The following is a 13800-nucleotide window of genomic DNA, read 5'->3' as shown; positions in this document are numbered from 1 at the left end:
TGCAAAAGGCGGCTGATCGATGTTTCTCTCTCATCAATGTTTCTGACTTTCTATCTCTCTCCCTTCCTGTGAGTAAAAAAACCAATAAAATATATATTAAAAAAACAAACAAAAAACTATTCCAGCAGATTGTCCTCCAGACATTCAAGAGGAAAGCTGGTGTGCAATTACTAATATGCTGGGTGGCATTAGCCATATCAAATAATGTGTCTATATGTGTTATCCAAACACTACTCAAAAATTAACCCACCATATAGGAAACTTAGTCCATTCATATTTAAACGAGCGTGTTCAGAGACCCGTGAAACCATGCCTTTATCAGAGATGGTGCAACTGAGGTGGCTCAGGTGACATCTCATTATCTGTGTTTTCCAGGCACCTGGGTGGATGCAGAATGCACAGGCAGGTGCTGCAGAAATGCTTAAAAGATAAAACAGGAAGTTTGAGAGTTCCATTATTTTATTTATTTACTTACTTTTAAAAATATATTTTATTGATTTTTTACAGAGAGGAAGAGAGAGGGATAGAGAGTTAGAAACATCGATGAGAGAGAATCATCGATCAGCTGCCTCCTGCACACCTCCTACTGGGGAGGTGCCCGCAACCAAGGTACATGCTCTTGACCAGAATCGAACCTGGGACCTTTCAGTCTGCAGGCCAACGCTCTATCCACTGAGCCACACCCGTTTCGGCTTTATTAAAGTTGGTGAAATTCATTATAATCATAATTAATATGCCTGATAGCATAACTGGAAAATATGTGTTCTCTTCAAGCAGATAGAACATTTAAAAAACTGATCAATTTCAGACTATATTGCAATTAAGTTAGAAATCAACAGATAAAACGTCTATGTTTGGAAATTTCAAATCAACCTTCTAAACAACTAATGGGTCAAAGAAAAAAAATTATAAGGGAAATAAAAAATACATAATGAATAATAATGAAAATACTTTGCGTGAAAGAAGACCTTAGAAGTGAATATCTTTATCCACTTAACATTAGAAAAAAGGCTGATTCTATTATATTCACCAGTTCAGGGGCAAAGAAAGGGAGTGGATTGATAATTATCAGGGGGAAAGGGGTGTGGGGGTGCAGGAAGAGACTGGATTAAAATCGTGCACCTGTGGATGAGGACAATGGGGGGGGAGGTAAGGGCAGAGGGAGGGGTGGGAACTGGGTGGTAAGGAGCTATGGGGGGGAAAAGGAGAAATGATTGTAATAATCTTAGCAATAAAAATTTATTTAAAAGAAAAAAGAAAAAAGAAAAAAGACTGAAAATTATAATAATGAGGCAAGCATTCGCCTAAAAGAATTGCAAAATAATTTCCAAGAAATAAGTATAAAGGAAATATTAAAACCAAGAAATGACATCAATGAAATAGAAAATAAAAAAGCAATAGATAGGATAGACAAAACCAAAAATCAAAATCTTTTGAAATACTAACAAATATCTTGCAAGAATGATCACAAAAAAATAAAGGCACGAATTTAAAAAAATGTTAAAAAAAAAACAAAACCCACAAACCAAGACATACAGAGAAGTCATTAAAAATCACAAAGAATACTAAGAAAAATATTTTTGGTAAGGCTTTTGAAAACGTAAGAAGAAAAGATAATTTCCTAGAAAATTTACCAGAACAGATATAATAAATCAGAAAATTTAAATACATTCAAAGAGATTAATTATCTATTTAAAATGTGACCAACCCAGAAGGATGGCTACTATGAAACAAACATAAAATAACTCTGCTGGCAAGCGCGTGGGGAAACATGGACCCTTGTACACCGCGATGCAAAGTAAGATGGTGCAGCTGCCGTGGGAAACAATGGAATATCCTCATAAATCAACAACAGAATGACCGTCTGACCCAGAAATCTGCTCCTGAGTATGCGCCCCAATGCTGGAAGACAAGCACGCAGATAAGTGAACATTCGTGTCCAAAGCAGCGTTATATGCAATAGCCAAAAAGTGGAAGCAACCCAAGAGTTCAACAAATGAATGGCTAAACAGAATATGGTATTGGAACATTCAGCCCTTTCAAAACATCTAGCATGTGCTCCAACAGGGTTGAACATTATGAGTGAGATAAACCATTCATAGCAAGAAATAATGATTGATTCGACTTAGTGAGGTGTTCTGAGTAGTCAAATCTAGAGCCAGGAAATTTGGAGATGAAAAAAAGAAAGTAAGAGAAATGCTGTGGCCCTGGCCAGCTTGGTTCGTTGGCATCACCTAGCTCACAGAGAGATTGCTGCTCCGATCCCAGAAGGGGGCTTGCAGGAGACAAACTGACCAATCATTCTCTCATCATTGATGTTTCTCTTTCTCCCTCTCCCTTCCTCTCTGAAATAAAGAAAAATACACTAAAAAAATAAATCAGTAAGATATGTATTTTTTTTAATTTTTTAAAATATATTTTATTGATTTTTTACAGAGAGGAAGGGAGAGAGATAGAGAGCTAGAAACGTCGATGAGAGAGAATCATCGACCAGCTGCCTCTTGCACACCCCCTACCGGGGATGTGCCCGCAACCAACGTACATGCCCCTGACCGGAATTGAACCTGGGACCTTTCAGTCTGCAGACGGACGCTCTACCACTGAGCCAAACTGGTTTCAGCAAGATATGTATTTTTTTAAAAAAAAAGCTCTCTTAGGAATTCTCTATTACATCCCAGACTGCCACCATCTCTGGAGCCATTATTACCTCTTCCATTCCAATGCTGGACACACTTGGGCCAAAAAAATCAACTTACTATTCACTGAGTACCGATGTTTGTGGTTTTACCAATCTAAGATTACTTTTTTTCTTCACTCACCTAATTAGCATGATTTTTCAAAGTTGTATACTAATTTGGGATTTGTAAAACCACCCTTAGTTGTAAACATCCAATAAGTTACAATTTAAAATCCTTCAGGAAACTCCTTTTCATGAATTAAATAAAATAAATTATTATTTTCTCTATATTTATGTAACAGGCTAACAAACTGAACTTGTATAACTTACATTAAAAATGCTTTTAAAGCTAAGAAGTCTCAACAAACAGAAATACATAAATCCAAATTTAAAAAGCACACCAAAATCTTTTTACTTTATTCTTCACACAACTTCCACGAAAAGCATTATCAGCTTCTTTTAGTGAACTAAATCCAGACTACCAAGAAATCTGAGTTTTAATGAAAATAAATTTCATCATTTCTCTAGCATTGCACGAAAAAAAAAAGTAAAAAACAGGAATATACTTAAACTAGCACCCATTTGTTTTGACTTTTAAAAATCACATACTTCTATCATTTGGATTCTAAGACGATAAAAGAGAAAAACATCAAACCTTTTTTTTGGGAAGGCTCGAGAAACAAAACATTTCCTGATCAAATGAAAATAAAAACACAAAACACTAACCCTTGCTCGCCGGGCAGCTGCCCAATATGCTTAAAACAGAATGTGTCAAAGATCAAGAGTAAGTTATCTGATGTGTCAAATGCAGAAGGTCAAAGGTACAATTTTATTAGGTCAGAGGTGGTATAAATAAAATCGTGTATGTCAAAGAAGGGTCACAGACCAGATGTCCAGAATATAAAGACATCACAGATGACAAGTAATAACTTTAAGTAGAACGAGTATGTTTACTATAGATACCTTCGCTGATTAAAAGTGAAACTTCCATGGGAGGAATATAAAACTGCCTTTAAAAAAATATATATATTTTACTGATTTTTCACAGAGAGGAAGAGAGAGGGATAGAGAATTAGAAACATCAATGAGAGAGAATCATCCATCAGCTGCCTCCTGCACGCCCTCTACTGGGGACATGCTTGCAACCAATGTACATGTCCTTGACTGGAATCGAACCCAGGACCTTCCAGTCCACAGGCCGATGCTCTATCCACTGAGCCACACCAGTTTCAGCTAAAACTGCCTTTCTAACCTCAGACAGCTCACACTGCTATTTGTATACTTGTGTTTGTGAAGAAGGGCTCTCACCAACAATAATACGGCAGAGAGCTGCTTGATGATGGAGACATGTTCTGAGAAGCAGCCAGCCGGCCTCACTGCTGTGTGGGCCTCGGAGCGGCTCACGCACACCCATGATCAGCCTGACGCACAGGGCTGCGCCGGACAGCCCTGCCCATGGTTACGGTTGTGCCACGTTACTGCACTGACCACTCGAGGCAACTGGAGCACAAGGGCAAGTATCTGTGTATCTACACATACCTAAACATAGAAAAGGTACAGAAAAAATACGCACAAAAGATAAAAATGGGCCGAAACCAGTTTGGCTCAGTGGATAGAGCATCGGTCTGCGGACTGAAGGGTCCAGTCAAGGGCATGGACCTTGGTTGTGGGCACATCCCTGGTAGGGTGTGCAGGAGGCAGCTGGTCGATGATTCTCTCTCAACGATGTTTCTGGCTCTCTATCCCTCTCCCTTCCTCTCTGTGGAAAATCAATTAAAAAAAAAAAATATATATATATATATATTTTTTTTTTTTTTAAATAAAAATGGTACACCTTTCAGGGCACGTACCATGGATGGAGCTTAGAAAGGACTTGCTTATACTAGATTCATCTTTGAACTCCAAAAGCTGCACAAAATATACAAAACATCTACTTGAGGGCATTAAAAAGACAGCCCACACAGCACAGCTTGAGATCCTGACCCTAAACGAGGGAGGCAGCCCACGAGGTGAGCGCCCCATGCATCCTCCGCCTTCCTGAGGACTCGTGCCGCTGGCCTGGGACACGGCGCAGCCTGCGGCCGCATCCTACTGAGCGGACGAGACGGGATACGGCTGGAGAAGTCCAAGTGGTTGGCGTTTGAGAGGCAGAAATCAGACAGAAGTGAGCCCCAACAACGGCGATTTTCCCTCCAGAGTTGGTCACACCCAGATACTCCGGAGAAAACAGCGGCTCCATTCCTTCTCCCTCATTAAGGACCAATCACAGAATTGCCTGCTTCCTGGTAGTTCCTCATCCAATTCGGGGCAAGCCCGGGTCCTTGAACCATCCCCCCTCCTGCCCCAAATCACCGGGCACGGCCCAAATCCTGTAAGTCCTTTCTAGCACGTTCCTGAGAAGCCCCATAACACCCATGGCATTTCCCCTTTTTAAACAGATCAATAAACCCAATTTTACTCAACTAGACCTTTGTGTCTCATGGCCTTTGCCTGGAGGGCACTGACAGCAAGCTACGAAAAAGAGTGAACTGTGTATACTTCTCAGAGCATTCTGGACCACCTCTGAGACTTCAGGTTGAGTACAAGAAGCCAGATACAAAAAGTACATCCTTGCCGAGGTGTAGCTCAGTGGATGGAGCGTCAGCCTGCAGACTGAGAAGTCCCGGGTTCGATTCTGGTCAGGGGCATGTACCTTGGTTGCAGGCGCATCCCTGGTGGGGGGTGTGCAGGAGGCAGTTGGTTGATGTTTCTCTCTCATCGATGTTTCTGACTCCCTATCCCTCTCTCTTCCTCTCTGTAAAAAAAAATCAATAAAATAAAAAATAAAAATAAATAAAAAAGTACATCCTCTATGACACCACCTGTCACATCAAGGACCGGCAGACAAACTGGTGGAGCCAGTACTCACAGACCAGTCAGTTACCTTGTGGGGCTTTGATTAGGACAGGAGATGAGGAAACTTTCTGGGGTGCAGGAGATTACCTGAAACTTGATATGAGTGGGACACATGTAAACATCCACTAACCTGTACATCTGGGTTCTGTGTACTTTAATACATGCTTATGCTTCAAAAAAAGGGTTAAACATACATGTGCATCTACATCCGTTATGGCCCTCAAAGAACCACAATAATGTTAAGAGATGCCAGACAAATATGAGTTTTTCATCTTTGGGAATTTGTTATACCAAAAAAGAACAAGAAATTCATAGATTAGCACTGCTATCCATTTCTCAGTAACAGGAGGAAGAAAACATTTATTAAAATGCTTCCATAAAGCTAAATTCCAGGTAAATAATATTATAGGTATATAAATAAAGCATTTCCAAAATTTTATAAATCGCATACTATCATTTAATTAGGATATTATTATATATTATCACATAAATTTCACAGTTTTATATGAAAAAAATCTTTTTATTTGAGAGAAAAAGGGAGAGGGAGAGAGATAGAAACATCAATGATGGGAGAGAATCACTGATCAGTTGTCTCCTGCACACCCCCCACTGGGGATCAAGCCCGCAACCCAGGCATGTGCCCTGACCGGAATCGAACCCGGGACTCTTCATTCCTCAGGCTGATGCTCTACCCACTAAGGCTAAGCCAAACCCACTAAGGCTGAAATTTTCATTGTCTACTGTTTTCCAAGAAATGTAGAGCATCACTACTAATTCTTTTCTTATATTACCTATAATAATAAAAGTATAATATGCAAATCAACGAACGGTCAAACATCTGATAGTCTGGACAACCTTCCACAGGCAAAGCCATTTGCACAAATTTTGTGCCTCGGGCCTCTAGTTAAAATATACAAATACTACAATTTTATACTAAAATTGTATTAAACACAGTATTAAATTCTCACTTTTGTGTTAATATGGATACTAAAATACCACATTTGTATGCTACTACAGTAGCTACTAAGTGTTACTACAGCTTTAAATAATCACAGACCACACGGAGCACGGCTTGTGTGTGTGAAGGTGAGAAGTGAAAAGCCCAGCTCACCACTTCCTCGTCGGAGAGCTCTCGCCCCTGGATGCTGCTGCTCTCCCTCACGGCCTGCTGGTGCTTCCTTCCCTTAATGTGGCTGAACAGGTACACCTCCGACGAGATCTACAAGCACAAAACCCAGGCAAGGTCAGGCACCTAGGCTGCGAGGCTTGAAATGTTGTCTTTAGAACTCCTGAGACTCCTCTGGTCAAACGCGCAGCACCCCCCCCCCACCCCCCGTGCCGAAACCGGTGTGGCTCAGTGGATAGAGCGTCGGCCTGCGGACTGAAGAGTTCCAGGTTCGATTCCAGTCGAGGGCATGTACCTTGGTTGCGGGCACATCCCCGGTAGGGGCTGTGCAAGAGGCAGCTGATGGATGATTCTCTCTCATCGATGTTTCTAGCTTTCTCTCTCTCTCTTCCTCTCTGTAAAAAATCAATAAAATATATATATGTTTTTTAAAAAAGGCCCCCGTGACAGCCACTTTAGACAGGGCATCACTTCCTGTAGGTGTCAAAGTTCAAGGTTCAGCCCGGAAGACATCCCTTTACTTTTTTTTTTTTTTTTTAATATATTTTATTGATTTTTTAAAAAAAGATTTATTTTTATTTATATATTTTAAATGGCAGTTGTTTTTTATTTATTTATTTTTATTTCTTATAATATATTTAATTGATTTTTCACAGAAAGGAAGGGAGACAGATAGAGAGCTAGAAATGTCGATGAGAGAGAAACATCGACCAGCTGCCTCTTGCATACTCCCCACTGGGGATGTGCCCGCAACCAAGGTCCATGCCCTTGACCAGAATCGAACCTGGGACCCTTCAGTCCGCAGACCGACGCTCTACCACTGAGCCAAACCGGTTTCGGCTATTTTATTGATTTTTTTACAGAGAGGAAGAGAGAGGGATAGAGAGTTAGAAACATCGGAGAGAGAGATATCAATCAGCTGCCTGTTGCAAATCCCCTACTGGGGATGTGCCCACAATCAAGGTACATGCCCCTGACCAGAATCGAACCCGGGACCCTTCAGTCCGCAGGCTGACGCTCTATCCACTGAGCCACACTGGTTTCGGCTCCCTTTGGTATCAAAACCCAAGCACAGTGCCACGGCTGCCTACCAGGTCCACTTCCACCCCGGCGTGCTCGGTCCTCGGCACACCTGCTCCCGGTGCCTAACCATCTGTGTCTCACTCCGTGTAAAGACGAGGAAAGAAACTCGTGGTATTCTGCAGACGCCTGTGTGTGAGTTTTACAAACCGGGAGAGCACGTTTTCATACTTTAGACTCTGGTAAGAGTTACAGCTTCCCGATATCAGTAATGCCAACCCACCAGCACATTGCAGAGAGAACACTGCTTCTTCCTCTCGTAGGGGGTCAGCTTGGGGGCGTAGTCGGTGTTTGCGTGCCGTCCGCTGCTCAGCTCGGCAGCCTTCTCTTTCCTTTGTTCCATCTGCTCCATGTGCCTTCGGATGCTCTCATCGTGCTGCCGAGGACATCAGAGGGAGAGAATGTGAAACGTTATGCAAATTATACTGATAACTCGAAAAAAATTCCTATTAAACCTTCTAAGAGAATAGCAGAATGTCGTAGTTCAATGTTCGCTTGCACTGAGGACATGAATGTACATAAAGACCTTTAATATCTGCTGCACGGACAGTTACATTTTCTCAATGTGCTCCATGGAGCTAATGTAAGGTGACCAGACGTCCCGCTTTTGGTGGGAAAGTCCCGATTTTTAACAGTTGGCCCGCATCCCACGGCGTTTTAAAAAAAATCCCGATTTTTGGAAAGATTGCACAAGCTAGGGAACGGCAGGAGAACGGGAAGGGAATATATGGTTTTCGGTGGCCATGTGGCTATTTAGCCAGGATATGAGTTTTATATTATTTTTGTTAATTTTTGGAAAGAATCGGGACTTTTTTTACAACGCCGCGGGACTCGGGACAAATTGTTAAAAATCGGGACTGTCCCGCCAAAAGCGGGACGGTTGGTCACCTTACAGGCGTCTTCAAACTATGGCCCGCGGGCCACATGCGGCCCGCAGAGGGGTCTGATCCGGCCCGCCAGGTTTTTTGGGCAGTGAGCGCAGCCGAGGTGTTACAGTAGGAATTAGTAGTTCAAATAGTCCGGCCCTCCAGCTCTCTGAGGGACCGGGATCTGGCCCCCACTTTAAAAAGTTTGAGGACCCCTGCATGGGATATTAGTAAGTGCTTCGGGGAAGAGGTTCTGTGGTCAAATAAATTTGGGAAACAGGAAGTGGAAGCTGAGAAGGTTTTTAAAACGTGACTTTGTGAATGGAGCCTGCAGCGTGTCACTGTCCGGGAGCGATGACTCATAAGGAGCGTTTGCACCCCTCACCCACAGCGCCCCTCTGAGGAGCACCCCCCGAGGACCCTGCAGGGAATGAGGCTACAGGGAGAGAACAGGCTCACCGTCAGCACATCAGTCCTCTGTCCGCACCAGCCACGCTGCTAGCTGTCCCCACCCCAGGGACTTCCGGGAGGACAAGGCAAATAAACCAAACAGCACGACTTCAGGCTTCCGACGCCCCTCACACTGTCTCATGCGGTTTACATGGCATCCCACCTAACTACCCGCTCTCCCACACATGTAATCATCTTCCTTCTAAGGTTCAGCTCAGGAACTACTTTCTTTTTCTTTTTCTTTTTTTTTTAAATAAGAATCTCCTTTCTTCCAATAGGAAATTCTTTTTTTTCTTTTTTTTTTTAATGTTTTATTGAGATTTTTCAGAGAGGAAGAGAGAGGGATAGAGAGCTAGAAACATCAATGAGAGAGAAACATCCATCAGCTGCCTCCTGCACACCCCCTATTGGGGATGTGCCCGCAACCAAGGTACATGCCTCTGACCGGAATCGCACCTGGGACCTTTCAGTCCGCAGGCCGACGCTCTATCCACTGAGCCACACCGGTTTTGGCAGGAATTACTTTCTAGGATTCCCTCCCTCCCCCTCCGTGTGGGACTGAGTACCCCCCTCACTTCAGCGGCACTCTGTGTGACCTTCGTCCACAAGGAAACTGTGAGCTCGGCATTGGAAGTTCACATGAGAGCAAGAGTTTCTTGAAATTTATGGTCATGTCCTGCTCATCTCTACTCCCAGGCCCACCACAAGCTCACTAAATATTTACCGCATTAAATGTCAATGAGTGATCAAGTTCTAGGCTGACACAAATAGCCAAGTGCAGTGTCCTCCGAACAGAATTTACAATCTCTGTGAGGAGCCAACATGTAAATAGTTGTGGCAGAATGCAAAGTGTTCATACTGCCAGAAGCTGCAGTACTGGTGGTGAAGGTTTTTCTAGAAAATGTGAGCTTATCGAATCTCCAAACTACAAACACGCAATTCCTAAGCACTAAAGCCAGTGAGACTACCCTATTCTATAGAATAAAAGGTTAATGTGCAAATTGTCCCCTCGACCAGCTCAACCAGGAGTTCGACCAGAGGGTGGAGCCAACCTGCCAACCACCTACTGCCCCTCCCCCTGGCCAGCCCCGCTCCAGATCGGATCACCCCCTCCCCGATGGGCACGATTTTGTGCACCAGGCCTCTAGTTTATAATAACCACTGCTTAGTAAAAACAAGAAATGTTAAAATGTGATTATTTTTCCCCCCTCAATTGCTTACTAAAATAAATTAAATTTTCAGATAGTTGAACTAGCCAATATGATGGTAGCCAAATCATATGTCTTGTCAAAAAACTAGAGGCCTGGTGCACGAAATTCGTGCATGGGGTGTGGGGGGGTGTCCCTCGGCCCAGCCTGCACCCTCTCCAATCTGAGACCCCTTGAGGGATGTTCAACTGCTCATTTAGACCCGACCCCAGTAGGATCAGGTCTAAATGGGCAGTAGGACATCCCTCTCACAATCCAGGACTGCTGGCTCCCAACTGCTCATCTGCCTGCCTTCCTGATTGTCCCTAACCACTTATGCCTGACAGCCTGATCACCCCCTAACCACTCTGCTGCCAGCCTGATTGATGCCTAACTGCTCCCTTGACAGCCTGTTTGCCCCCAACTTTCCTCCTCTGCCGACCTAGTCACCCCTAACTGCCCTCGCCTGCAGAATTGATCACCTCCAACTGTCCTCCCTTGCAGACCTGTTCCCTCTCAACTGCCCTCCCTTGCAGGCCTGGTGCCTCCCAACTGCCCTCCCCTGCTTGCCTAATCACCCACAACTGCCCTCCCTTGCAGGCCTGGTCCCTCCCAACTGTCCTCCCCTGCTGGCCATCTTGTGGTGGCCATCTTGTGTCCACATGGGGGCAGGATCCTTGACCACATGGGGGCAGCCATCTTGTGTTTTGGAGTGATGGTCAATCTGCATATTACTCTTTTATTAGATAGGATAGAAGCCTGGTGCATGGGTGGGGACCAGCTGGTTTGCCCTGAAGGGTGTCCGGGATCAGGGTGGGGGTTCCCTTGGGGCATGGGGAGGCCTGGGCGAGGGACCTGTGGTGGTTTGCAGGCCTGCCACACCCCCTGGTGACCCAAGCAGAGGCCCTGGTATCTGGGATTTATTTATCTTCTATAATTGGAACTTTGTAGCCTGAGTGGAGATCTAGGCTGGTCAGGACTCCAGAAGCTTGGGTTCCTCTATTGCAGGGGAAACTCAAGCCTCTCTCCTGCTCTCTATGGCCGCAGCCATCTTGGTGGCGGTTAATGTGAATACTTGATCTGATTGGCTGGTGGGTGTAGTGGAGTGATGGTTAATTTGCATATTACTCTTTTATCAGGCAGCATTAGAAATATAAAATAATTTGATTTTCTATACAATTAACTGAACAAGTACAAATTTAATCTCATGCTCCGTGACAGCTCAAAGATTTCACAATAAGACGCGTAAAATCCCACCTTGAGCTGTATTTTTTTCTGCAGCTCCTCCATGGCCTCCTGCTGAGCGGCCGTGAGAGCGGCCAGTCGTTCTTCCCGGTCTCTGTGCGAACCCAGTGGAGAAACCAACCGCGTGGTTAGAAAATACGATTCGGGTTTACGGGCTTATATATCCTAAACCAGCGTCACCGGCCTTTGGCCCCCACGGACCGCCGGTTGGTGACCGCTGTTCTAAAGGGTTATTATTAAATTTTAAAAATTATTTTTCTAAGTGCCTGGTAAGTCCCAGACATAGTGTTCATTAAGTGCTTGGAAAGCAGCAAAGATTATTAGCTATGAAACAGGTTTCTGGACGCAGGCAGGGGGTTAAATATTAGCTCGAGGACTGTCACTGAAGCATGCCAGTAAAACCACAACCAAAGACTAGAACAGGCAGGAACTCACCCAGAGAATAGGAGGAAACAACCCCAAACAAAGGCGTGGGGAAAAGCAGTCAATTGAAACTCTGAGTGAAGTCATATGTTGGAGTTAGCAGACAAAGACTGCAAACAGCTATTATAAACATGCTCAGATAATTAAAAGTATGCCAAAATAAAGAAAAATATTATGACAATGGCTAACAAACAGGGACTCTCGCAGAGAAGAGAAACAGTTTAGAACAGCATTCCCATCAGAGGAACGAGGGTCCTTGAACAAACGAAGAGCACAGAGTGTCTGGAGCACCGTGCCTGCAGCGTCGGAGAGGGAGGCGGTGCCCAGAAACCACCGACATACATACGTCGAGGGGACACAGGGGCCAATGAAAGAGCTCCCAGTGTCCGATGTGGAACAAGTGAGCAAGAAAATGAATAATACACAAACGGTCTATAACTGAAAGCACAAAAAGATACAGAAAAGTCCACACTGACACGTGAATGAATGAATGAGTGAATGAATGAATGAATGGGAGAGGACACACAAACGTCCTTACTACAACTAAGCTATGCAGTGATTCTTCGCCCAATGAGGTGTGGGCTATGCTTAGTGGCTGCTCCCAGGAAGGACAGCAGAGGGAGACTTTTAAAGTCACGACACAGCCAGAACCGGTGTGGCTCAGTGGATAGAGCGTCGGCCTGCGGACTGAAAGGTCCGGGTTCGACTCCGGTCAAGGGCACGTACCTTGGTTGCGGGCACATCCCCATTGGAAGGTGTGCAGAGGCAGCTGATGGATGTTTCTCTCTCATCGATGTTTCTAACTCTCTATCCCTCTCCCTTCCTCTCTGTAAAAAATCAATAAAATATATTTTAAAGAAATAAAAAATAAATAATAAGTAAAGTCACGACACAAGGAGGAAACCTGACCCTCTCCTAACCAGGTGACCCAGGTTACAAACTCCGAGGTAAGGCCAGTGGACAGCATGAACCTCTGACATGTTAAGGATAGAAATTTGCATTTGGGCCTGTGCTCCTACTGTCAGAACCTATAAGCCTACTCTAACCATCAGAAACACATGAATCAAATCCCAACTGAGCAACGTTCTATAAAATACCTGACCACTCTCAAAACTGTCAGGATCATCAAAACCATGGGAAGTCTGAGAAACTACTAAAAACTCAGAGGAGCGAATAAATACCTGGAGAAATAATGGCCAAACACTTCCCACATCATGAAGAGAACCGACCTAGACAAATCACAGTCAGATAGAAATGTGAAAGGGCCAAAACCGGTGCAGCTCAGTGGATAGAGCATTGGTCTGTGGACTGAAAGGTCCCAGGTTTGATTCCGGTCAAGGGCATGTACCTTGGTTGTGGGCACATCCCCAGTAGGGGGAGTGCAGGAGGCAGTTGATGGATGTTTCTCTCTCATCGATGTTTCTCACTCTCTATCTCTCTCCCTTCCTCTCTGTAAAAAATCAATAAAATATATTTAAAAAAAGAAAAAAAAAGAAAAAGAAAAATAAAAGAAAGAAATGTGAAAGGGCCAAGACAGTCCTAACAGCATTAGATACCAAAAACTATGACAAAGCTTTGATAATTAAATCAGAGAATAAAGAAAGTAACCACCAGACCAGAGGACAGAGCCTACAGACCCATGCATCCAGGGAAATGTGATTTATGTCAGAAAGTTCTCCAGATGAGCAGGAAAATTTTGATGTTTCAATAACTTGATGTTTCAATAACAATTGGATATTCACATGAAGAAAAATAAATTGTGTTTCTATCTCAAACCATACAATGAAATCAACTCTTTGTAGATACACACTTTGCTATTATAGAAAAACCATGACATTTTGAAGAATATTT

General features: G+C 43.7%; 1 protein-coding gene across 4 annotated transcripts in view; it reads right to left on the bottom strand.

Moving 5' to 3' along the window:
* SCAPER (S-phase cyclin A associated protein in the ER) overlaps window positions 1-13800 on the bottom strand; it is a 163725-nt gene that overhangs the window by 90025 nt on the left and 59900 nt on the right. For 3 of the 4 annotated variants that reach the window (XM_045573439.1, XM_045573438.1, XM_036415597.2), the window contains exons 18-20: window positions 11539-11620; window positions 8002-8154; window positions 6684-6791 (exon numbers count right to left, since the gene is read on the bottom strand). In XM_045573439.1, coding sequence (XP_045429395.1) covers window positions 6684-6791; window positions 8002-8154; window positions 11539-11620 — 343 coding nt within the window. The remainder of the gene's footprint in view (window positions 1-6683; window positions 6792-8001; window positions 8155-11538; window positions 11621-13800) is intronic. The other variant, XM_045573440.1, reaches the window with a different exon arrangement.

The sequence above is a fragment of the Pipistrellus kuhlii genome, unplaced genomic scaffold, assembly GCF_014108245.1.
Source record: "Pipistrellus kuhlii isolate mPipKuh1 unplaced genomic scaffold, mPipKuh1.p scaffold_m20_p_50, whole genome shotgun sequence".
Classification (NCBI taxonomy): Eukaryota; Metazoa; Chordata; class Mammalia; order Chiroptera; family Vespertilionidae; genus Pipistrellus; species Pipistrellus kuhlii.
The sequence above is the reverse complement of the archived record's forward strand: the minus strand, read 5'-3'. Positions and strand labels throughout refer to the sequence as shown.